Source organism: Calypte anna, chromosome 3, assembly GCF_003957555.1.
Source record: "Calypte anna isolate BGI_N300 chromosome 3, bCalAnn1_v1.p, whole genome shotgun sequence".
NCBI lineage: Eukaryota > Metazoa > Chordata > Aves > Apodiformes > Trochilidae > Calypte > Calypte anna.
The window spans coordinates 61,459,274-61,484,953 of NC_044246.1; the positions used below are offsets into that span (position 1 = coordinate 61,459,274).

At 37.4% G+C, this 25,680-nt stretch overlaps 1 protein-coding gene across 1 annotated transcript in view; it reads right to left on the reverse strand.

Moving 5' to 3' along the window:
- LAMA2 (laminin subunit alpha 2) overlaps positions 1 to 25,680 on the reverse strand; it is a 352,582-nt gene that overhangs the window by 229,685 nt on the left and 97,217 nt on the right. Inside the window, 1 exon segment of the mRNA XM_030447547.1 lies at positions 17,839 to 18,081. Within this exon segment, the coding sequence (XP_030303407.1) occupies positions 17,839 to 18,081 (243 nt within the window).

Genomic DNA, 25,680 nt, shown 5'->3' on the forward strand with positions numbered 1-25,680 from the left:
AATATATATGTTCCCTGTTTAGGTGATGAATTTTATTCCACAAAGATCTCATAAACCATTTTATTTATGCTGACTTTCTTATTTTATTTTATGTTATTCTTAAATCAACAGTATCTCTCTTCCACAAGCCTGTCAGTCATTCCTAAGCAACTTCTTATTTCCAACACACCTACTGTATCATCTCTTTCCAACACCCTATAAGTGTAGGCATTAGCAGAGTGAGTAACCTTTCTCAGCTGCTGGGTATGGATACTTTTGCAGATACCAGGATAACATTTGGATGCATCAAATCCTTGTTTCTGGAACAGACACCTGAGAGGACATGCAATGTGCCCCAGCCAGATGATCATCAGATCATTCAGCCATATCACCAGAATTTCAGAACACATTTCATTGGCTTTCTGCCACTGAGAAGTAACAGATGTAGCCTAAGAAACTTTCTGCCCTTTTCTGTCATTAGAGAAGTTTCATATATTGAAGAACATGGACTGTACTTGTAATGGGTCTTCAGAGCAGAGAAAAGTTTTACCCTGCATTCCACCATGTATTTATACACATTGATAAAATCTTCCTGAGAACTCTTACCAAGGCTAAGCAACCTCAGCTTCTACTTATAAGATAGATGCTCCAAGGTCCTTAATCATCTTCCAGCTGTTTCCTGGACTTGCTCTAAAGTATTCATTTCTTTCTTTTATTGAGGAGCCCAGTACACACATCTCTCCAGCTGTCCTCTCATCACTGCTGAGCAAACAGGGGAAGGACCATTTCCCTCAGCCTGCTGGTGATGCTTTAGCTAGTGCATCCCAGGATACCCTTGGCTTTCTTTGCTGCAAGGGCACATTGCTGGCTTCTGTTCAACTCGGTGGACACCCTTGCTGTCACTCCTGATGCTCCCAGGTGATCTATGCACAGCTGACTCACATGTCTCACTGAACAGAGCTCCCAGCCCATTACCTGGTAGCTGGCAATGAAGTACAGTGTAGCTGCCCACCTGCAGGCAGAGAGGGAGCCTTCCTTCTGGTGTCAGAGTTAACAGGTTGCAGTCTTCACCCTCATAGGAATCTCCATCTCTGAACTAACAGAGGCAGACTCTGCCTGCCTCTATTTTGGTACAGTTGTGGCTTCAGGTTGCAGAATCCCAGAAAAGTCCATTAACCTCTTTCCTGTCATCTCTGGTGTTGTGCAGTCTGCTGACATTCTCCTGCAACTCTTTTATTTGGTGACACAAATCCCCAATCAGAGCAAACATTCTGCAAGGAAGGACACCATTTCTTTCTGCCTCAACCTCAGGAAGAGGTCCCAGGCAGTTCTTACAGTGTTAGAGGTGAAGAGCTGCATCCCCTCTCTGGAACAAAGCCTGAATCAAGGGCTCTGCTGCACTGGGGTAGTTGCTCCAGTGCTAGGGAATATGCCCAGGATGTTCATCACCACCACTGCTGAACACAAAACCACTCCTTCTGCCCCTCCTGCCCACATTTCTGTGTGAATTGATGCACAAGCATGCAGCATGATAACTCCCTTTGGTGTTTCACCTGATACAACAGTAAAAAATGCTACTGCTGTGCATTAATATATAATTGTGTATATTGTGTATATTGTGTATATTATTATGCATTTCAGTAAATCTTTAAGAATTTTAAGTATGCACAACGTTCTTGTTCAAATTTAAAATATCCATGAATGAATCCAGGAAGCATATATTTGGAATTAGAGCTATGGTATTTGAAGTAAGTTACCTTGCCAAGCAATTTGAGTGCAGTCAATCTCAAGCTGTCTGTAGGATATAAAAAAACCCAGCTGTTTGCCTAAGTGGCACGGAGCTTATATGTTCACTTTCTTTCAAGAAAAGAGCACTGCTAACAAATATGCTTTTAACTGATGTATATCTATATGCTGAATATTAGATAAACCAGAAGCCTTTATTCTTTCATAAAAAATTAAAGTTACTTTGTGTAACTTTCTCACAAGTATGTACATCTCACAAGGATGAAGCAGAAGCAAGACTCCAGACAAATTTTTGGCTAGCAGTGGTGAAGAACTCACTTTGTTCAAGTGCTCAGTAGTTTATTTTGGACATCATATTAAGACTGAGGGCTTCAAGCCTTATGCTCTTTGTAAGGTAGTGGTCTGAACCTGAACAGTTGCCAAGAAAGGTTAATTAATCACTCAAATTGAATATCAGAGTAGCAGAAAGGAGAGAAAAGCTTCTCTCCTGCACATAAATCTTGCTACTTTATAATCAGCAGTGGAAAGGCATATCTGTAAGTCTTAAAACTATTTAATGAAAAAGGTACTCCATGATTTACATTCTCAAGTTATGCAAGCACATTAATATGAAGATGGACAATACTGAACGTATTTTTCTCCACAGGTGATTTAGTAACTCTAATATTTTTCCTCTAATATAATTCCAGCTCTAATTAGCTGTTGCTAATAGCTCATTTTCAGTAGATGTAAAATTACTGTTGATTAATTTATCTCTTGGCTTCTCACATTTAATCCCTAAAGACAAAAGTTCTGAGAATTTTTATAGTGCAGGCCCTGACCTATTGATAGAGTTGATTTTAGCTGATGCCAGAATTCACCATCCAATTTTCCACCATAACTATATATTTATGATAATTGTATATCAGAAATAGTCTATTTGGCAAGGTTTGCTTTATTTCTAATAAATATTTCACTATCTTAATAAATTAATGGTTTGGTAAGTGGAAGAAGCACAGCTCCCTTCTGTGCCTTGCTAATGAATGCAAGAGCTTAGTGAAATGCAATGCTTAAACTTACATTAAAATGTCAAGGGCTATGCATGTTAAGCTCTATCTCAACTACCACATTTCCCCTAAGAATACAGGCAAATGTCAGCTTAACAAACTGTTTAGCAAATACTATTGTGTCATTGACATCTATACCCTACAGCTTAAGCTAAATAGGGCTTCATCTCTTCAGTTCTGATTAACTTGCTTTTGTCATTTTACTCTTCCCAATTTCACCTGAAACTGAAATTGTTCATTCTAGCCATTGCTTTTCTATGGTGCTTATAATTCTTATGCTTGTCATTGGAAAAGAAACATTTGTCAAAGACATCATCTTGCATACTTTTAAACAGTCTGCTCATTTTCAGAGCAACAGTTATTAATAAATCACAGAACAATAAGGCATTTGATTACCTTGAAACCATATTTGTTCATTTCAAGCTTTTACTTTCTTTTTGTTACTGTATCAACTAAGTGGAAAAACTACACCTACACCATTCTGTAGTTTCAGTAACAGTTATGCATACCTCAGTGCACAGGGATTCAGACATGTTGTAAGACCTGGAATAGTGTAGTTTAAGACAGCAATGACTTTTTTATTTTCTATTGGCTCTTCAAAGTGTTCTTGCAAGTGAAACTCTTTCTCTTAACACTTTAAATAGTACTTTGTGCTAACAAGCCAAGTTAAAGGTTTGGCCCCCAGAGCAACAATGAAAAACAGTGAATTTTTAAGAGTTATGTACAACCAGGTGGACTGGCCACGTGCTATAGATTCCAACACATATACCACAGGTGACTTAGGATTTTAAGTCTTCAAATGATAGCTGGTTTATATTTCACTGAACACAGCACTAGGATCTGATGTCCGAAAGCATGTGCAACAACTGCTGTTCTGGTTTACATTTTGTCAGTGTCATGCAGCTTCTGAATGACATCCTAACCTGGTGGCCCTTAAGCAAGAGGATTACAATAGGAAGAGAAGCCACATGAACTCAGTAGCTGATGCCAGTGGCAAATCGAGGTGCAAAGCAATTCTGAAAACTATTAGTCTGGGTTCTGATCAAGCAGAGGTGAAAAAGAGGAGCATTGCTGAGTTAAATGCTACCACTTATCTGCTTAAAGGATAGTGGTCTGATAAGCACATTCTTCACAAGTACTCAAAAAAGCACAACAGAAAAATCTAAGCGGTGGTGTTTTTTTAAAAAGCATGTTATGAACATAGTATGCTTCTACCCTTTCCCTGCCAAGATATTATGATTTCCCTTACCTATTATTTTATTGCTTTAAAAACTCATGGCACTTTCCACTGGATGGTTTTTTCCTGAATGAGATGACCTGAGAAGATCACTGTGGAATTACAAATTACTGCCAGAACTGAATGGTGACTAGTAGAAAGAAAATCCACAGGAACTATTCCAGCTGTAAGCAGTTGCAAAGGACTGCCAAACACAACTGTTGATGTAAAAGAGGGAGAATGTGAGGATTTAAGATGTTCGAACAGTAAACAAGTACATCTGCTCCTAAATATTATCATTAAACAAACTGCATTAATATACTTTACATTACTGCAGCATTCTTTTGACCCTATAACCCTAAAGATTTTTGAACTGGGGAAATTGCGATAAAACTTTCTGTGATCTTTGCATTGCAGACCCATGTATAGAAAAGCCCATTACAATTACTGTACATCATTGGAGTCTAAGTTCTAGCAAAACTGGTGGTCATATCATTTGAAACAATCACTGATGAATGCTTTTGAAAAGCAGATGGGATCCCTTTGAATACTAAGCATTCAACGCCTTTAAAACCATTCATAATGCTTAAAAATCAAAAAACCAAAAAGCAAAAAACAAAATATGACACTTGAAATAGCAGAAGTTGCAGAATATAAGAAACTTAGATCCCTCTTTCCCTCTGCACCTGATCTTTACAAACCTAGATATATTTTACTAAGAGTAATATTAGAAAAGTTAAAAAAAAAAATCTATGTATAAGTAGCACAGAATGAACAGCCCAGGCCAGGAATGGTATCATAAATATCCTGTAAAACACAGCAGTTTAAAGAATTATGTACATTTAAATAACTTTTTGTTCTTTATTCCTATCATTAATTGTTGTCAAGTTAGAAAAATAGAAATGTTTTGGCTACAAAATCTAAACCTGGCAGGTTTTGTCAAATGCTCAATTGTTTGGGTTTTTGAGATTTCAATTATTATATATGTGTGTATATATATATATATATATATATAATATGATGTATAGTATCTGCATGGTGTATGATATATGTATATGTATAATGTATACGTAAGATGTATAAGCTGTTTTACTGGTTTTAGCTGGGAGAGAGTGAATTTTCTTCATAGTATCTTCTATGGGACTATGTTTTAGATGTGTGATGAAAATAGCATTGATAAGAGAGGGCTGTTCCAGCTGCTGCTGAGCAGTGCTTGCAGAGCATCGAGGTCTTTTCCTGCTTCTCACACTGCCCCACTGCAGTGAGTGCACCTGGAGTGCACAAGGGGTTGGGATGGGGCACAGCTGGGACAGCTGACCCCAAATGACCACAGGGATATTCCCTTCCACATGAGGCCTTGCTCAGCAATAAAAGCTGAGGAGCAAGTTTGCCAGAGCTATTAAACTGTTCTTTTAAAATTTTTCTTCCTTCTGAAGTTCCTCCAACATCTTTTTAAAAAAAAAAAAAGCTCTGCTGTGGCTATTTCTTTCTGGCCCTCTGTAGGGACCCCAAGGCACAGCATTCATCTGCTGTGGACTCACACTCTTTGGCGCTCTGACTATATCTCCATTGCCTATCAGTTTTATTACTCTGATGTGCTCAAAGAAGCTTATCATACTGTTTTTTTAGGCCTCCAGCCTGTGATTTTATGTTAATTTATAAAATTCCTACTTCCCTGGATGAAACAAGATAGTTTTTATAAGGTCTTCTGATTTCTAATGCCTATTAAATATTCAGCTATTTTAACCCGCTACATCATTTGATACTCTAAGACTTGTATTTTTACCAGTTGAATGCATAAGATCTACATATTTAGAAATAATGCATATAAAAATGTGTTTCCACCTTTAGAGATCCATTTACCTGTTTGGCTGTCTTTCCAAAATTTCTTAGGAGCATATCAAATAATGAGAACATTATTCCCACTTTACAGAGCAGTCTTTTAATAACAGTATTTTGAACAAGCCTGCCCTGCACACTACTCACAAAATCTTGACTTGCTTTCTTTATTCTAAGCTCTCCAATTACATAGCTTCTTGGAAGAACATTTAGGGTTATTAAAAAAATCAGTCACTACTCATGATAGCTTACTGACCTATGGGAAGGTAACCACAGTTTAATTTTTCACTATTGTGCTTATTTTTGTCTTCATTTTTCCTTTGAAAGTCATCTTAGTTTCACCACCTTGATTAAATGCTACTGCAGTCCTAACATTTTCTACTCAGGCATGAAGTACCAAATTTCTCTAGTGCAGTGGTGTTTTCTGATATATTTTGTGTATTTACCCAACCTGGCTCTATGCTTTTTTCAATCAGGGGTTCTAAGGTCTAGATCTCAATCAAATAATTAGTACATTGATATTACAATGTCTAATTGACTAACTTTCCTTCTGTTGATTTTCTGAGACAATTGCCATTTAAACTAAAAGCTGCAGGTAAACTATGCTGTTTGGCTTTGGTTTTCCTTTCACATAAGACTCCTTTGCACTGACATTAAAACATTGCCACATTGGCCTCAGGCTGACCTATTTGTACGTCCCTGCTTCAGACAGATTTTATTGATCAAAATTATTCTTCCATGTAGCCTGCCTGGATCTTAACAAATTCTACCTTGAAAAAAATTATTCATTTTTGACAATACTAAGTTTTATTGTTTAAACATTAAAGAATGATTCATCTTGAACAAAATTTCTCCCAGGCCCTGGTTTTAAATTACCTTATAACCTCTACTGCTTTTTCCTTTCTCATCTCTCACCTGCTTACCATACTTCCCAAGTCTACAATCTCTTCTATGCCTTTGGCCACCAGTCTCATTAAAAACAGGAATTAAGGTATTCTTTCTCCAAATAATTATTCATGACTGTTTGCAACTACTCAAAAGACAGAAAAACCAAAACCCTTAGAGAGTTGTGTTATCATTTTTCATCTGAAAACAAAAGACCTACACAAAATTCTTTAGATAACCAAGGTTAAAAAAAATGTTTGTGGTTTTACCTTTCAGTGGAAAGTGCTTACAAGTATTATTTGATTTAAGCAAAATTTTCTACCAAGTATTTCAGTCATGTGGGTAGGGTATTCAAGTATTAGTTCCTCTGCCCCTAAAACAACCAGCCAGTCCGGATCTTCAATTCTTCTAATCAAGCAGCAGAAGAAAAAGAAACTCACCAATATACCAAGTACCCAGCATTCTTGGTTCCCTACTAGAATGAAATCTACTACTGCCCAAACTTAAAAAGACAGATTTGAGTCAATAAAATTAAATACCAAGACTTAGATGTACTGTTTCCCTTTGCAACAGTAAAAGAGTAGCCTGAGTTATAAACTACACTTACAGACATGAGTCATCCTTTTATGATTTGGGAAAAGTATCACAGATTTACATAAAGATGTGCAACATTCATCTCTTTTCAGAGAGAACCATCGACTTAAACATGTAACTGTAGCTTTTCCTTTTCTTAAGCTAACATTAACACTGAATATTGCTATAATGCAATTATAAAATTACTAGATTAGCTGTGCAATATTTGAACAAATTATTATAAAAATCATTCTCATAATTCAACACAAAATCATTTACAATTGTCTTAAATCCTATGTTTTCAGAATTCTAAGATATTAGCATGTATATCAAATGCTTATTTTGCTTTTTGTATCTTGGGAAATAAGGAAATGTTAATAATTTTATATTAAGGATATACTATATCATTGTGTACATGGTACATGTAAAACTTATCCACGTAATTGACATTCATTTGTTAAACCTCTTTTTTTCCACTCAGATTAGCTATTCAAATTTAGTTTTACTCACTCAAGAAAAAATAAGAAAAAATGCAAAAGCAACAAAATGAACTAGATTTCTCAACCAAATCTCAAATTTGTTTTACTACTTTCTGTAAACTGTTTCTTACATGGTTGTTCTAAATGCAAATTTTGGACCAGCTGAAAGCTTATTGCCAGAAATTTTTAAGAAAATCCATATTCTCTTCCTTATTTGTAGACACAAGTAACTTTTTTCGGTGAAGTTATGCTTTCAAAACACTCAAAAAAAAAAAAAAAAAAGGAAACTCAGAAATCTGAGACCAATAATATATAAAAAGATGACACTAGAAGAGGGAAGCTGTGGATGTCCCATTCCTGGAAATGTTCAAGGCTGGGTTGGATGAGGCTTAGAATCATAGAACTGGCTGGCTTGGAAGGGACCTCAGAGATCACCAAGTCCAACCCTTGAACCACCGTTGCGGTTACCAGACCATGGCACTGAGTGCCACATCCAGTCTCTTTTGAAATATCTCCAGGGAAGGAGAATCCACTACTTCCCTGGGCAGCCCATTCCAATGCTTGATCACTCTCTCCGTAAAGAAATTCTTTCTAATATCCAACCTGAACTTCCCCTGGCACAACTTAAGACCATGCCCTCTTGTCTTGTTGAAAGTCGTCTGGCAAAAGAGACCAACCCCCACCCGGCTACACCCTCCTTTCAGGGAGTTGTAGAGAGTGATGAGGTCTCCCCTGAGCCTCCTCTTCTCCAGGCTGAACAGCCCCAGCTCCCTCAGCCTCTCCACATAGGGTCTGTGCTCGAGCCCTTTCACCAGCCTGGTTGCCCTCCTTTGGACCAGCAACTCCCAAATGCACAGGAACTGATACGTTTGTTTCTTGTGCTCGAAACTCCCAGTTTGGACTCCCATGACCATGACAAAGAAGCTGTTAAGGAAGCCATGCAAGTGGCATTAACGTGAATTACACATGAAGCAGCCATATTAACATGACCCACAGAATCACAATGGATATTTTGAGGAATTTCATCAGAGTGAGCCAATGCTGCACTCTCACATTAGATAATTTTCCTGAGGAGCTACTGAAAACCAAGTGGTTCATATGCAGAAAAAAAATTAACATTTTCCTCTCCTCTTGACTGACCTTGGTGATGCTGCTGAGAAAGATGAAGGTCAAAGAGCCCTTTTTTTGTTGCCTTTACTACCATTGTTCTGTCACAGTATCCTTCTCCTGTGTGTAAATGTTCACATAAATGTAGAATCCTGCTCAAACTATGTAGAAATTCCTGATTTTGAGGGGTTTGTGCTTACAGGGTAATGTACTGCCGAGGGGCTGCAGGGGTCTCTGTGAGGAGAGGCGCTGCCCCGCGCCAGCCGCAGGCGGTTCCCGCCAGTTCCAGCAGCCCCAGCGCAGGGCATAGCTGAGTCCTCAGCCAGCCCGGTGCTGCCTCTGGGAAAGCAGAGCTAAAGACGGGCAAAACTCACACAGACTGAGGGAAAAAGTGTGAGAAACAGCCCTGTGAAAACCCAGGTGTGAGTGAGGGGAGGGAGGAGAAGGTGCTGCAGGTGTTGGGGCAGAGAATCCCCTGCAGCTTGTGCGTGGAGCAGACACCCACCTTGAAGCCTGTGCAGAGGGACTGCCATGGAGTGACAACCACCATTCCCCATCCCCTCTGAAAAAAGGCGTATTGGAGGGAAGGTGTTTATTTTTTGTATTTCTCACCATCCAACCAATTTTAATTGGCAACACATTAATTTCCCCCAAGATGAGTCTGTTCTGTCCCTGATGGTAATTGGTAAGGGATCTCCTTACCTTTATCGTAACCCATGAGCCTTTTCATCTTATTTTCTACCCTATCCTGTTGAGGGAGAGAAGTGCAAGAGTGGCTGAGTTGGTGCTTGGCAGCCAAGCAAGGTCAACCCAGTAGTGTAGGGTAAGGGGAGAATCCTGAATGCAAATTCACCCAACCTGCTCTGTACAGGACCGTCAGCACTAGGAAGTCCAGACTCAAAGCTGGCTCTATGTTGATAGCTCCAGCACCTGGCACAATCTACCTGCCCAGAATATTTCCAAAATATTAAGCCATAAACTGTCAACTTGATAGGAGATGTCACAACATGAAGCATCAGCTAGGGTGCATTAGAAACTGCTGCATTTAAAAAAACGTGCATGCTCTTTAAAGCTTCAATCCTGACATTAACTACCCTTGCAATAATACCAAAGGAATGACAAGTCTCATATAGTGCACTTAGAAAACAGCAGTTCAGAAAAAAGAAAAAAAAAGGAGATAGAGATGATTTAACCAAAAATCAGCCAGCCAGATTTTATTAATCCTACCTACTTGCAGGATCTACAAAGGATCAATTGTACTACAATTGTACTTCTTTACATAATTGTTGCCAATGACCTCTTTCGACCACAGACACTGCATGGAAAGCAGTCTTACTGAATTTTATTTTTTGAATGGGAGAAGGAGCAACCTGGTCTAGCAGGAGGTGTCCCTGTCCATGGCAGGGGATTGGAACTATGATCTTTAAAGTCCTTTCCAAACCAAACCATTCTATGATTCTGTGATAGCCAAAATCATGGCTTAAGTAGGCAGAAGGTTGGAGAGGGAATGGAAGCAAAGAGAATATAAACTGAGACCAGCAGGGAGTATGACTTTACCCAAAATGTTAACCAGTGACTGTTTAACCAATGAAGTGGTGGAATACTGAATTAAATAAGATTAACAGCCTTTACAAAAGACATGATCCAGAGGTTATTGACATCAGTGGAAAGATCTCTAACAACACGCACCATTTACCTGAGGATCTTGTTGGCTGTAACCCATTACTCGTCACTACAAAACCATAACTGTGCATGTGAGACAGAAAAGCAAGGAGGTGAGCATGATCCTAAGCTGACAGGAGACTTGGATTTCAGTCCAGAGAAAAATCAATTCATTATTTTTCACAAAACAAAGCCATACCAGCTAGTTAGACAGCTTTACTCAAAGTATGCTAAAAATGTGGGAAGTAGCACGCTTATGGATGCAAGCACTGCATCTGATAAGATCTCTGCCAGCTGAACTCTTTTGCTTTCTGGGTTAAGATGGCTACACGACCGTCATTTACAGTTTTATAAAATTGGTTTTCATTGTCCTTGAATTTAAAAAAAAAAATTAAGATGACTGAATAAAATGTTTTCATTTACCAACACATGTAATAACTTATACTGATCAAAATAAAATTTTCCTTTCACCGTTTTGAAGAAAAGAAAACCTCTGCATAATAAAATTATTGTTATTCTTTCTGTTTAGACATTAAGCTGAAAAAAGTAGTTCACAGAACGCTATTTTGGAATTTCTGACTCAGACTGCATTCAATGTCTAATGTTCCTGCCTAAATTGTGATGCTGGAAGTAGAACCAGCTTAAATTCCAAGCAGTTTCATCTGCTAAGAATAGATTGTTACTGCTAAGAATAGGTTCTTACTTAGTTTTTTGTATAATCTATTATACCAATGAAAGATTTTCAGCAACATACTGGTGCAATACAACATATGCCATAACCATAAGTACTCTAAAGAAATATACAGAGATGCACATGAAATGCATGGAAATTTAGCATACTCATGAGAAATGCCTAGGGTGACTGCAGCTAAGGGCATGGAGAGAGATATTACTGGCATTCTTTTCTGCTGTATAGAAGCCTTTTATACATCTTATGCTATTGAAAAGAAAGCTATCATTGTAAGTCACAGGGAACTGACAGTTCAAACTTTAAAATGATGAGTGCAGGTTGGGAGCTGAGAGGGTCAAATTAAAAATAGAAATTAAGAAGACAGTATCAATATTGCAATTCACAAGCTTTTTTTTTTTTAAACACTGTAGCATCTGTAACACTTACTATTAGGGAAAAATTCAGCTGCAACGTGCAGCAGGGAGATGTATTTAATAAGGGACAGAGCACTAGCATTCAAAAGTATGGCAAGTGAACTATTTAGGCACTTGTTTCTGTTTATTTTTCCTCTTACAATGTTTAGTACACACTTTGAACTTCCACTTGGCTGAAGGTGAATGTGCTCACAAAGAGTAGCCTTTATTACAAGAGAAAGAAATATTTCTTTTTTTCTACTTTGTATTTAAATTGCTACCATCATACAAGTTGTAAGAAGTATTTGAAGGAGCAGCACTGATGTATGACATTCATTGTAGGATCATTCTCACCATTACAATAACAGTGGCAGGAAAACTCATTTTATATGTTGTTTTACAAATACCAAAAAAACCCTGAGGAAGCTGAATTGAATCTACTGCCTAGTATTCTCTCTTGCTCAGGAACCTATGTCTAAAATTCCCCCTCAGGAAATCTGCTAAGATGATCTGTTAGTAATAACCCTCCTACTGTAAAGACATGACCTTTCTGTGGGCTGAATTCTTAGACAGAACAAGGTTCAGGTTTCATGCTGTGGAATTCTTACACTCTTGTAAAGGTCTGCACAAATACTATATGAGCACCACATGAGTTCAGAAGAAATAGTGGACACAGTTTGATTTAATATCTGGCATCCCTCTGGCAGTAGAATCATGCTAATAATATTTATGCATACATATGAGATACAACACAGTCCATTCAAATGGTTTAGTCAGCACAAACTCTGTCTCTCCATGCAAACATCTGCACTACATCCATTGCTTTGGCATATTAGTCCTTCAAAAACTGGAGGGAAGGTGAGAAAAGTGTAGCTTTCAGAGAATTATGTAAGGTGAAGAAGTAAATTTGAAACAATGTTTTTTAAAACAAAAAGAAAAAAAACCACAAACAAAACCAAGGGGGGAAAAAAAAAAAAAAGAGAGAGAGAGGAAATACATTTGATCTGGTAGAAAGACACCATGAAGAGGTGAATAGGAATGAAAAGATAAATGAAAGGAGACTAACTGGGAATTTTAATACCTGAGGTTGGAAAGGAAATCAGCAAGGCCAAAGTGGTACAGAGTTTAGGGGTAAGCTCTTAATATTTTTAACTGATATTATTTTTTCTTTTTCCTGGAGAAAACATTAGACTTTAGTAAGCAACAATGCTCAGCAGAAATCCAAAACAGCAGGTCAGCAGCAAGAGGAAATCGCAAGTAAAAACATAATTAGGTTCATTATAAATCCATGCATTGCCCAAACCTTGATTACTGTCCCCTCATCTTAAAATGAGCTGGGACATACTGGGACATAGATAAAACATACTGGGAAAAGTACAGAGAAGGAAAAGAATTAGTATCTTCCATAAAAAAACTCAATGGAGTATGAGAGGACTTGTCAGCCTAAAAAAGGGATGGCTCGGATACAAATATGACAGAAAGCTATAAAATTATAAATGACATAAAGAAAGTAATTACAGACTGACCAACTCTTCCAGTACAAGAACTGGGGTTCATCAAATTAATTTAATCATAGAATCATAGAAAGTGAGGGGTTGGAAGGGACCTCAAAAGGACATCGAGTCCAACCCCCCTGCCAGAGCAGGGTCACCTACAGCACAGGTCACACAGGAACACATCCAGGTGGGCTTTGAATCTCTCCAAGGAAGGAGACTTCACACCCTCCCTGGGCAGCCTGTGCCAGTGCCCTGTCACCCTCACAGGGAAAAAATTCTTCCTAGTATTTATACAGAACAGCCTTTGCTCCAGTTTACAACTGTTGTTCCTCATCCGTTTATTAGTCACCCCTGAGAAAAGTTTGGCTTTTAGTGGGAACTAAGATACAATTTAAAAAAGAAGGTGATTCTTTAAAGAACACCAGATAAAGAACTGCCAAAGGATGTTAGGAATGCAAGATCTCCAGAGGAGTCTGAGGTAATGATGGAAAGTGTTTGAAATACAGATTAACTATTAGTATGAAAAGTGCAAAACATCATGATGAGCTGAGAAAGTTAATATCCCATGAGCTGAAAAAGTGTTGGATATAAAATACAGCTCTAATATATGTTATTTTTAAATCCTTTTTCATGCACTGCTTTAGTTATTAAAATCAGTATGTCAGAAATACTGCATGTTCCTCTGTGGGCACAACCTTTTTTAAAATTTTGTTAAGTCTACATTGTAAATGTAATACTGAAAGTGGGCTCACATTGTTGAGTGAACCACTACTTTAACACTGATCAGTCATTTTAAACGTGCATTTGGCCTGCGCTACTAAAAATGTTTAAGTAACAGACATGGAACTATATTCCCTATTTAATAACAGTCTGATAGTCATGAATTTAGTCATATCTGATAGTCACATCAACTGCTTCACAAATGCCACTTGCTGAAAAGAAACAAGCAACACCCAGGGCTAGGTTTAATCCGAAGCAGCCAGTCAACTGTTTTTGACATTTGGTAAACTTGGCATACTGCAATTAGTTGGTATTCTCATTTCTAGACTCAGATTACTTCATGATTAGGGCTAATATCCTGTAATTTTTGATCTGTAATTGTCAAGGTAGTTAATTCTCAGCAACTGAAAATAAAATATGAAAAGCTTCTCAAACAGAAGGGGCAGAGTACAAGGAAATATTTACTGAATCCTGAAATTTCACCTCCCCATTGCCTCATTAAGATGAGTACAAATATGTGGCTTTCCCCACTGGTAAGAATTCATGGCCGAGATATATTTATGGATTTCTCCCCATGATACCAAATTAGTATTGCACAATTAGAAGGGAGTGTTGTTCACAGCATCCTGATACAGCTACTCTACATCTCAGTTTCACTGTTCCTTGAAATATTAAATACAATACAACAAGTAACAATGTGATGGAATGTCAAAAAGCTCATAATTGTACAAATTAATTTGTTGATGGTGTGGTATAAGATAGAAAAAAAATTAATTGTAAAAGTAAAAGCTTTCAGTAAGGATTGGGATAAATAAATTTTTAAGTCCCCCACTCCTAATTCTCCATTAGGACTGAGACTGGTAATGTTCCTCCTTAAGTACAAGAAAGGCAAGCTCCTTTTGTTCCTGAAGAAAGAGCCAGAAAATATAAGACGGATCTCTAATCTATTGCTTTCTTGGACAGGAGTCAAAAACATCTAGGAAGGATTTCAATATTATTGCCCTGTGCATCTAAGCTCTACAAGGGTAACAGCAAGTGCAGACATCACCAAGAAGCAGAAACTAGATAGCCATAGTAGCCTGAGCAAGAACTTCAGGAGAACACCCTGCATCCTATAATTCTGGCAAAGGGTAACTGGGATTGAAAAAGAGACAGTGTTATTTCTGCATCCTTCCAAGAGATTTTTCTATTGGCTATACTTGCATACTTAAATGAACACTTCTGAAGGAAAAGTGTTCCTCAGCTACAGCCACTTCAGCCTCTGATCTCTTAACTCCTTTTTCGATTTAAATCTGCCTGCTAACTAAAAAATAATGCTTATCTCAGCACCTAAACTCTACCCAATTACAGAAAATATCCTTCGAGAGAGATTCTGCCCTTCTTGTAAGTTTACATAATTTCCCACACAACAATAGTGAATAATTTTTAAAAGAAAACGTTCAGTCAGAACTCCCCTGTATGATGACACTGATAAGGACTAGGGAGTCAAACAGCTATTTCAATTAGGACTTTACAAGGTGCGAATTACATTCACATGCTTTGCTTAGTTTTTAAACTTCAATTAAGCTTCACTGTAGAAAAACAGAATGTTTTTTTTCTTCTTGGCTTCTTAGTAAAAGTAAGTGCTTTCTTATCAGATTAATTAAGCCTTTCTCCTATTTTTCACTGGATTTAACATTGTACCTCTGCTTGCACAGAGAATTATTTTATGTTAATGAAACAACAAAACAATTTTTTCTTGCCTACATATTTTTTCCTAGCTTACATAAAATACTAAATCTCCAAATCTTTGTATGCCTAAGGAATGCTCTTTTAAGTGCAACCTCAATTTTATTTCCTACTAAGATACATGTCAGGTAAAATTTGTCATTCTCTATGCAAAGATAAACATTTTCCAAACACGTTACAGTTATAAAATGGTGCGCCTGAAGTCTTCAGAGATTCCAGCTTTGAAACATCTGCAAGCAAGAGGGAAGGTTTCCATACATCAAAATACAAATACCATATATATTAGCTCAGTCTACCATTTAGTAAAAGCAATCTTCATACACCTCAAGGAAAAAAAAATTACAGCACTGAAAGTTAATGTCCAGAGACTTACATCTACCTAGTCATCAAGGTAAAGAAGCTGTGACACAAATCGCAGTCAAGCAGAACAATGAAGATTTCAATAAAAAAAGGTAAAAACTAGATGTAAACATTAGATGCTCCTGTGTCAGGGAAATAAGGCAAAAATCACTATGGCAACCCACTAATTTTAATTCTCAACCTAATGATCATCTGAGGAAATAAAGAAAAAAGAAATACCATTCTAATATGGTGTTTAAGTAAAGATGAAAACATCATGAAATGGGCATTCTTCTTTACCCAAAAATAGCAGCCTCATCCCACCAGTCATTAGCCCCTACCTAAATAATTCTTTCTCCATTAGGGCCAAAAAAATTACTATTGAAGCAAGAAACATCAATTCAGTAAAAATGAGTAACTCATTAATAGTTCAGTTCTTTTTTTGGCCTTGGGAATACTGAGAGAGTGGGAACTTTCTTTTTCATCCTGAAATACTGTTTTGGGAAACATTTACATTTATTAATGACATATAAGAAAGATCAGTGCTGAAAGCCTACCTTTGCTAGAGTGATACAGATACAGTCTGGTCCCCCTGAGATTTTTTCAGAGCTCACTGATCTTGGACAGCATGGAAACTGGAACACTAACAATCTCTCGGCATTCAAGCCTACACTTTTGAGATAAATTTCCTTATTTGAGAACATATCCATTTTCTTCATTCAGAAACTGTCATTATTCACCTTTCCATTAACTCGTGAAAATATTCCGTAAAAAATAATTCTTGGTCTGCACATTATTTACCCACGTTTGGCTAAGTGAAGTTAAACTTGTGCTGCTTAACCTGACCTACTGATAAACCACATAGGGTTTTGGTCTGTTTGTTGGCTTTTTGATCCTATTTTTCTATTTGCTGTTGGGTATTTCCTGTGAATATAAACTATCTATACACATGTATATCAAGTATTCAAAAATAATTAAATTAACAACTTTGCATGTGAATATAGATTTGCATGTAAGAAAGGCAATAAGTTTGTACTTCTCTATATGGAGATAAGCCCATAAAAAAGTGGAACAGAAACAGTCAACAGAAAGGTAAATATTGAGGCTAAAATTTCACAGATAGTTAGACATCAAAGAATCTGTAAATAAATGAATATGCCAGATCTAGTGCACTTTTGAGTAATGATATTTCCTTGAATTACCAAGTTCTATGCAAGTGTTAAAAAAAATGTGTGAAAAAAATATACAGCTGTTGGAATTTAGTACACATGGCTTTCCCTCTCTTCATTTTAAATGGGTAAAAATACTGTACTTTCAGCTATAGTTGTTACATTTGCCTTGTTCTTTCAGCCATGGTTTCTTGTTCTCGCTTCTACTACATCTTTTCTCTACTCTCACTTTAAACTAAGGACTGGTCCAGGATTCATGGGCCTATGCTCAGGATGAAATAGAAGAGGTCTCTGACAGGAGAAGGATAGATTTATGCAGGGGCAGAGGGTTAGTTACAAGCTCTTAAATGTAATAAATTAAACTCTGAGTAAAATCATTACCATTTAACATCCTAGCTTATACACAAGGACTGAAAATGATCGTTTAATGATTTCACTGGATCCACGGTTATTCCCAGTGTTCTCACATTTGTCCACAAGTAACACAGGAACATATTTCAAGCACCTAAAGAAGCTTGTAAGTACTGATGCCTTGTTCTGCCGATAATTCCTTCACCTTTACTGTGTAGAATACACACATTAGAGTGTACCTTGTATGCATTATATAGGAACACCTAAGATGAGTTTTTTTCAAACTGCAAACAGATTACCTATCATTTTTCAAGCATATCAAAATACTCTCTGTCTACTCAAGGTAGATATTAGCCAACTATGCAAAGGTTTGGGGTTTTTCTGCCATGTTACAGTGCATGGAATAACAACTGATCTTACCTCTCCATTCTCCAGAGGATGGATTTTGGAATAATAAGAAGTGCATATGACTTCATCATCTTTTATATAGGATGGAGTTCCAGGACGAGGATGAATGTTGTAGCGTGTCAAGCATTCACTGTCTGTGATAGCATAATATTGCCATGGCTGGTAGTCTACACCATCCAGTGAACGCTCCAAGATCCAATTCCCAGGTCGAGGTGAGTTAGCTGCTTTCACAATAACATATGCAATCTGGAAAATCTGAAAAACAGACAAATTGGAAAATATATGGAAATATGCAATTATTAAGTAATTCTGATCTCTCGAAAGCTGCAAAACTAAGAAGTAAACATGAGAATTTTTTTTTCACTAGAAATGCAATGTGTCCTCAGATTCCACTGAAACACTTCTAACTACAGAAATAAATTCTCCATTAGCATTTCTGAAAAAAAGATGAGTTGCATTAGGAAGAGAGCGACTTTGAAAATAGAACTTAAAAGCACTCCAAATTCCACATAATTTTGGAGGTAATTACTAAGCTGCAGTTTCAGCCAAATGTTTGCAAAGTTTGTTTTCAAGTATTTTCAATTTGTAAAAGTAGGTTTGTTTCTCTGTGTGTATTTATAGACATGCACTTTCTCCAATGTTTAAAAGTTGCCAAACTCCATTACAACCTTATCACTGTTAAGAAAAAACACAAGTTTAAACTACGGAGAGGTAATCACATCCTGCTGAAATCATTCTATAAAATGTTCTTATTCCAATCACATGACTCAGCACTGTGGCCATAAATAAGTTTTATAGGACAGAAACACATCAAATGTCACTATAACCAGAATGTAAGCATGTAATCAATGCTCATTATGGTCTGTTTCACCTGCCTATTAAATTGATTTATCAGGGTTTATTTATGTTCACAAGCTTGCTGGAATGCAAGCCACAAACAACACATCTGCAATTTCAGAATGCCATATATCTTAGTAACACACTTTTGGTTTCACTTTTTTTTAACCCAGCAACATCTAGATGCTACAGAGGTAGAAATGAAGCTAAGGGAAGAAAATAGTTATTTCCTTCAGAACAACATAACATACAGGAAGCTAATATTTGATTATACTGTAAGTTAATAAGATGCAGCCTGTGAGTCTGCACATCAGCATGCCAGAGCCAGAGGTTATCATGGAGAGAGAACAGCGCTGATTTAATTCTATTTCTATATCAAAGAGTTATTGTAAAGAAGCTGCATGATTCAGATTTAGTCCACACAAAATCTCTTGAAGACAGTCAGTACATTGGTGAAAGAAGAGCCTATAGTAATTGATGAAAGAAATACTAAAAAGACCCTAATTACTTTTTTAATAGCTACTCTTACTATAAAATAGAAATTACACTAAGTGGCAGAGTACTGCAGATGCTCCAGTACATGTGAAGATGGAAGCAAATAAAATGTTTATCTACAATTCCTATTCCTGCCTTCTGTGCAGATGCTGAGAACATGGTAAGATCCAAAATAGCTCTAGTAACAAGTCTTGTACAAGATGTACAAGGTTGTTCACTAAAAACGAAACTTTTTTTTCAATGGAAATAGGAAGTGGGGGAATTTGTACTTATTTGGGTCTGGACAACATGTCTGTAACTATGCAATTCTGTGGAGGATTATCTCAATTTATTGTTTTTTTTGGGTTTTTTTTTTTTGGGTAGCATAAAAATATCCAGACACAAGAAGAAACCTCTCTTTCATTCCATTGTTTCAATGGAAATCATACAATCACTTGTCCTCTTTTGCTCAAATATAATTTCCTCTCTTAATCTCATTTATAGATATATTCCATTTTGGCCACAAACAACTACAACTGTATCTTTACCGGATCAGCATCCCCATTAGTGTTTACAATAAACAGAGAAAGCCACAACATTAATATACTTCTCCAAACTGTACATCCCCAGTTAAGCTCTTAGAAAAAAAATAAAATGGCTATTTACTATACTTAGAAATTTACTATTTCCTACAGAGGTAATGAGGAACAGCTATATTTTAAGGAACAAGTTTATCAACAGTTATCTTGTACATTGGACTTTGCATGAGTAAATAATCCAATATAAATTATAAACTGTTTTCACACTAGCATGATGTAGTCAAACCACAAACTCTTTCAAAAAAAAAAAAAAAAAAAAGAATTAAATAAGTTTTTTACTCCAAGTTGTCAGAATAAGACTTCTTACTACTTCTTATATTTTGAATAGATAATGACTGAAGTTAAACATATTGTCAGGGCTTCTACCACGTAAGGTTTAGGACACAGCTAACAATAAATTCATAGTTTCATTTGTAGAAATCCCAAAATTTTTTAAAGCTTCACAGATTTTCTTTTTGCCAGAAGACAATTTAGCTCTGCAAATATCTTGAATTCATTGGCTCTGTGGATACAAATTGATAATCAACAAGACTTTCCTGTTTGCCTTGAAACACTAGGCTATGTGGGAGAGTGAAACTTTTTACACTTTACAAATTAGAGCCCTATTTCAATAACATTTTCTACACGTTCTGCTGAAGATTTGTTTGAAGTCTCATTTCTTCTGGGAGTGTGTACTTTTTGACTGCAATTTCTAATATAACTCTGGCTTTGATTATTTTTAGCATATCTTGTAAATGATCTGCAACAAAATCTTACAAAAAGCAGTGGAGAGGAAACAGCATTATTGAAGGTCATAGTGAGGTGGACATTATTACTCTTAACTTGACAAGGAAAAACGCTTGCTAACATAAGTAAAGGAGTTTACATGAAGAGTTGTTTTTAACTAAACCTTAGTTGCAGCTTTTGGCCTGATCCAGGCTGCTACTCCTTGCTGTCCAAGCCCCTGAAAGTTCCCGCAGTGGCTTCTGCATCAGCCCCAAGCTACCTGCAACCCACTGGCATGTGAAACGCTCTCCTTTTGCTTGCAAGTCTCTATTCACTAGTGGAAATGAAATACTGTTTTGTATGAAATAAAATTATTTCCTGGGCAGAAAAACAGAGCTGGAACTAAAGACCAGAATTTTAAATGTTGCTAGGCTGTTAATGCTAATTGTAATCAAGGGAAAATGCATAAGCACAAGCATCAAAAACATGTCTTGGTTGATATTATTCCTGATCTTTCTCACTAAGGCCAGCATGAAGAAAGTACAGGCTGCTGATTCATGCTTCTTAGAAATATCTTTTCTTTGGGGGACAGCTAGAATTGTAGTGCTTTAGTATAAATGAGGAAGACAGTTGTCCCAGGGAGCTGCATTAGTCACTCCCAACTCATCACAGTGATATGACACAGACAAACATAGCATATTCCATGCTCTAATGTGCTTTCTGAACAAAAATCCAATGGAAATTAATGGCAGCTGTATGATGCTTTTCAAAGGAAATCAATCTCACAGGACCGACTTTGTCTTTCCAACTGACTGGGAAACTTTGCAGGTACAAGTGAAACCTTTCTTTTATTGTGGACTTGCTTACCAAATGGTGCTCTGGTTACTGTAAGACAACCAGATAGAGCTTAGTGGCATGAGAATACAAACACCAATAAAATCTAACGTATCACCAAATTTTGCTGTATTTTTTCCACACTAAATAAAAAGTGAAATTGCTCAGCTTTCTGAAGCCAAATTCCCTATTAAATTGTTAACAGTGAGCTTCTATTCCCATAAGGCAGCTGATGGAGCATGCCTGCTTTACTTTTCAAATAGCATCAATAAGGCAACAGATGTCAATTGCTGTAATACTTCTACAATCTTAGAGCACATCTGGTTTTGTAGAAGTTCAATACAGTATCACCTGGAGAGCTAAGTTTTCTGATACAAATGTTAAAACAAAACAACACTGTCTTAGTAGCTTGTAACAGTCCATTAACATAGCTGCCAAAGTGCAGCTGGTGCTTTTTTTCTACTTGCTCTGCTCATGTGACCAGAGTGTAATTACAGGAGTGGGAGGGAAATAGTGTAAATAGTCCTTTAAGCTTTTCCCAAATTATAGACAACATAATCCCCAAGATGAGAAACAAAATGAGTCTTGGGTCTCATTTTCATTGGTAATTGACTCAGCAATGAGACCTGCGAAGCACATATTGTGAGGAACAGTTCCATAAGTTATAGCACTGTATCTTATGAATGCCTCATAAGACATAGAAAAGTGCATCCTACTATACAGGGTAATTTGCTAGACTAATATTATTCAGATAGAGCTGAAGTGAATCATTAATCTGCATAGGGTTAGCTAGCGAAGCAGGAAATCTCATTGTGCTTGACTCCCACCTGTGTTTCTATTTAAAAAAATAAATCCTTCACTTAGAAACCTTTCATGAAAGTCAGAATATCACAAGAGAAAAAATAAAGTGCCACACAATATTATAGATGTATTTCCATTTCACTTCCTCAATGGAAGAAAGTAATGGCTCTAATGGAGGCTTCCATCAGCAATCTGGAATAAACTGTGTACGTACTTATTTACCATGATTATATTATGTTGCTGATTATTCCAGTTCAGTGGTCAAGTAAACATGGCATTCTTTTATTGAGAAGAGTGGAGAATTTGGGCAAGGGTTTGTTTCCTTACAGTCTAGCATAAATTTTGTTAAAACTTGTGGCCTTGCACTGCCTATAGGTTTATTTAATCAGTGATTTAAAAGTCCTGTGAGGGCTAGCAAAGCACTGAAGACAGCCCTTTTCTCCATGTGAAATCCAACCAGATGAATCAACTGAGAAAGACATTTTATAATGTCCTGCCAGCTAATGGGGGTTATTGACCATGAGGGTACAATTCATTAATAGAAGCAAAGGAAAGAACAGTTTCGTAAAATTTAGTATGAGATGTGTTAAAAGGATTGTGTAAATTTTTGGGTGACACTTACTATGGAACCTTTAGGGGAAGGAATAAAGATGGGGAAATGGAGGGATCAAGGTGGATCAGGAAGCAACAAATGTAAGATAGAGGAAAAAGGGACATAAAAGGAAGCACTTGCCTGTAAATAGCTAGCTGGTCAGCATGTTTGCCCTGACCTCGATCACTGAAGAGATCTGGGGCCAGCTAGTGAAGTTCTGCATGTAGTGCATGCAGGGTGTACAAGCACACATGGCCCCTAACAGCTTTAATGCTAAACAGCAGGAGAAGAAGAAGAGGGTGAAGCAGTGTTTTTGCAAGTACTGTGTGTTCATGTGGGTGCTGATAAGGCACAGTGGTGTATTCATGTTGCTCTGTGCTGCCACGTGTGTGTGTGCCACTCTCACAGAAACACCATCTCTGCCTTGCTACAGTCCAAATTATGAAGACAGAGCCACGGCAGCCTTTCATGCATCAGGCTTCCAGGTTCAGTAACTTCTATTCCCTACAATCACCCACAATCAGGAGTCACAGACCTAAAAAAGTTCTCAATGCAAAACAGTGTTCCTTGATCATTAATGTCTGTCTTTATGCTCATGTATAAAACTGAATATAATATATGCAGGACATCACGCACCTTGAATTAAATATCACATTTGCACTATTTTTCATTTTGGAATAGCCTCTCCTACAGACATGAACAGACCAAATCCAACTACCTGTGCTCATGAGCTAAAGCAGAAGTTTTGTGAGTTTGGGAATGAGCTCCTCTTGTCCTCAGAGGTTGGTATCAACTCCTCATGATTCTATGGGGCCAGTCATATTTCAATTCACATATGCTATTGCAAATACTTTTTGTGCCTACTATTTATGAAAGAGAGCAGTCGGTTTTGATGCAAGAATTTTCAGATAATGGGTTATTTAAGAACTACCAGCTCTCTCATTTTAGTCTCACATCCAATTCAGACAGAAAAATCTTGAATTTAGAAATGGAAGTAGCTCTCCAGATTACTCCAATGACCATCTAGCATGTATCTTTTTCTGTCGCTGTCCTGAGAGACAGTGGCCATGGTTTCAAACATTCTGCTCACTTAGAAATTCTGTAATTGAAAATGTTGGCATGGGGATAAAAAAAAAAAAAAATGCATAGCAGTATTCAACTAATATCAGTCTGGAGAGCAGCTCCCTGCCATGCTGCAGTTTGCCTTCTAATGACAATTTCTCTCCTGTTCATCTGAGCTGTTTCCAACTGAAATGCTGCAACCAGATGGGGAATTTGGGCTGAAAGATGCACACACTTCATTCTAACACTGGATTCCAACAGTTTTTTTTCCACTGCATTGCAAATGATTCAGCCTATCAGCTAGCATGGGATCATCTGTTCTAGAAAAATTGTAGCTACAAATGTCGTGCAATACACAATGTCCACAGCACATTGTGAGACAAGCTGAGAAACATTTTACCATAACAAACCTTGAAAAGCTCTAGATAGATGTCTCCAGATCAAACAAAGTTTCAGTTAGAAATCTTTTCTTTTCTAATTAGACAAAAATGAACTCATCTACATTGCTCAGTCCCATTTAGTTGCAGAACATCCATTTTTTTAAAGATAAAGAACACCTCATCTTAGAACAAACTCAGCTTTCTCCTTCCCCTGCATATAAGAGCCGTGTAAAAAAGCTCAGGCTCTTTTAAGAACATTTTCTTCTCCTTGAGAAAAATAGATCCTTTATTAATACCTCTCAACTTTTGCTCATGTTATCAAGATGATTATAACTTGTGCCTTAAAAAAAAAAGTGAAGTCTATTAGAACAGGGCACTTTATAAAATTTCACACTGTAAAGCTCTCAAGCTCTACAGTAAAGCAGTCCAGCTGCTGAATATCTAAGGTACATTAAGCCAAATAGATGGAGTGAGTACCTGTAAAGTTCTGGCCATGTGAACTTCTTCTTTGTAATTTTCTCTGTTGGTTTTCTCCATTACTCACTGTTCAGTTGTTTCTGAATGCCTCAAAAAGAATAGCTGCTTTCTGTTGACCACTTTTTCTGCTCATCATTGGTCAGCACAGAGGACTAAGGTTAGTAATTTACTTTTACAATACTTTTAAATAAGAGCAAAAAGCAGTTTCTTTTCTCCATATTTCTTCAAGCTAATCAGTTGTTTCCAGGAAGAGAGATTATGATAAGGAAAGAAAAACTGACGGAAATGCCAATATTCAAACATTTCTTCTTCAAAACTAAAAAAGAAGAGAGAAAACTCTTATTTTGGTGAATAATTTTTTTTTGCTTGACCCAGGAATTCATGCTCAGCATCAGACAAGTAGTGTTGAGAGTACCCACGACAAAGTGTTCTCATTTTCCTCAGTGAGGATTCCAGGCAGTGGCCTCTGAACAGCTGCATTTCAGAGTGACCTGTCTGTCCTTCTAGCTTGAGAAGAGAGGAACTATCACTATTTTAGGCTTCATTTAAAAGTTCTAGAATCATAGAATGGTTTGCATTGGAAGGGACCTTTGAAGATCATCTAATCCAGCCCTCCTGCCTTAAGCAAGGACATGTGCAAGGCCAATGGCATCCTGGCCTGTATCAGGAACAGCGTCACCAGCAGGTCCAGGGAAGGAATTCTGCCCCTGTACTCAGCGCTGGTGAGGCCACACCTTGAGTCCTGTGTCCAGTTCTGGGCCCCTAAGTTCAGGAAGGAGATGGAGGTCCTGGAGCAGGTCCAAAGGAGGGCAACCAGGCTGGTGAAGGGACTCCAGCACAGACCCTATGAGGAGAGGCTGAGGGAGCTGGGGCTGTTCAGCCTAAAGAAGAGGAGGCTCAGAGGAGACCTCATCACTCTCTACAACTCCCTGAAAGGAGGGTGTAGGCAGGGGGGGGTTGATCTCTTTTGCCAGACGACTTTCAACAAGACAAGAGGGCATGGTCTTAAGTTGTGCCAGGGGAGGTTTAGGTTGGATATTAGAAAGAATTTCTTTACCGAGAGGGTGATCAGGCATTGGAATGGGCTGCCCAG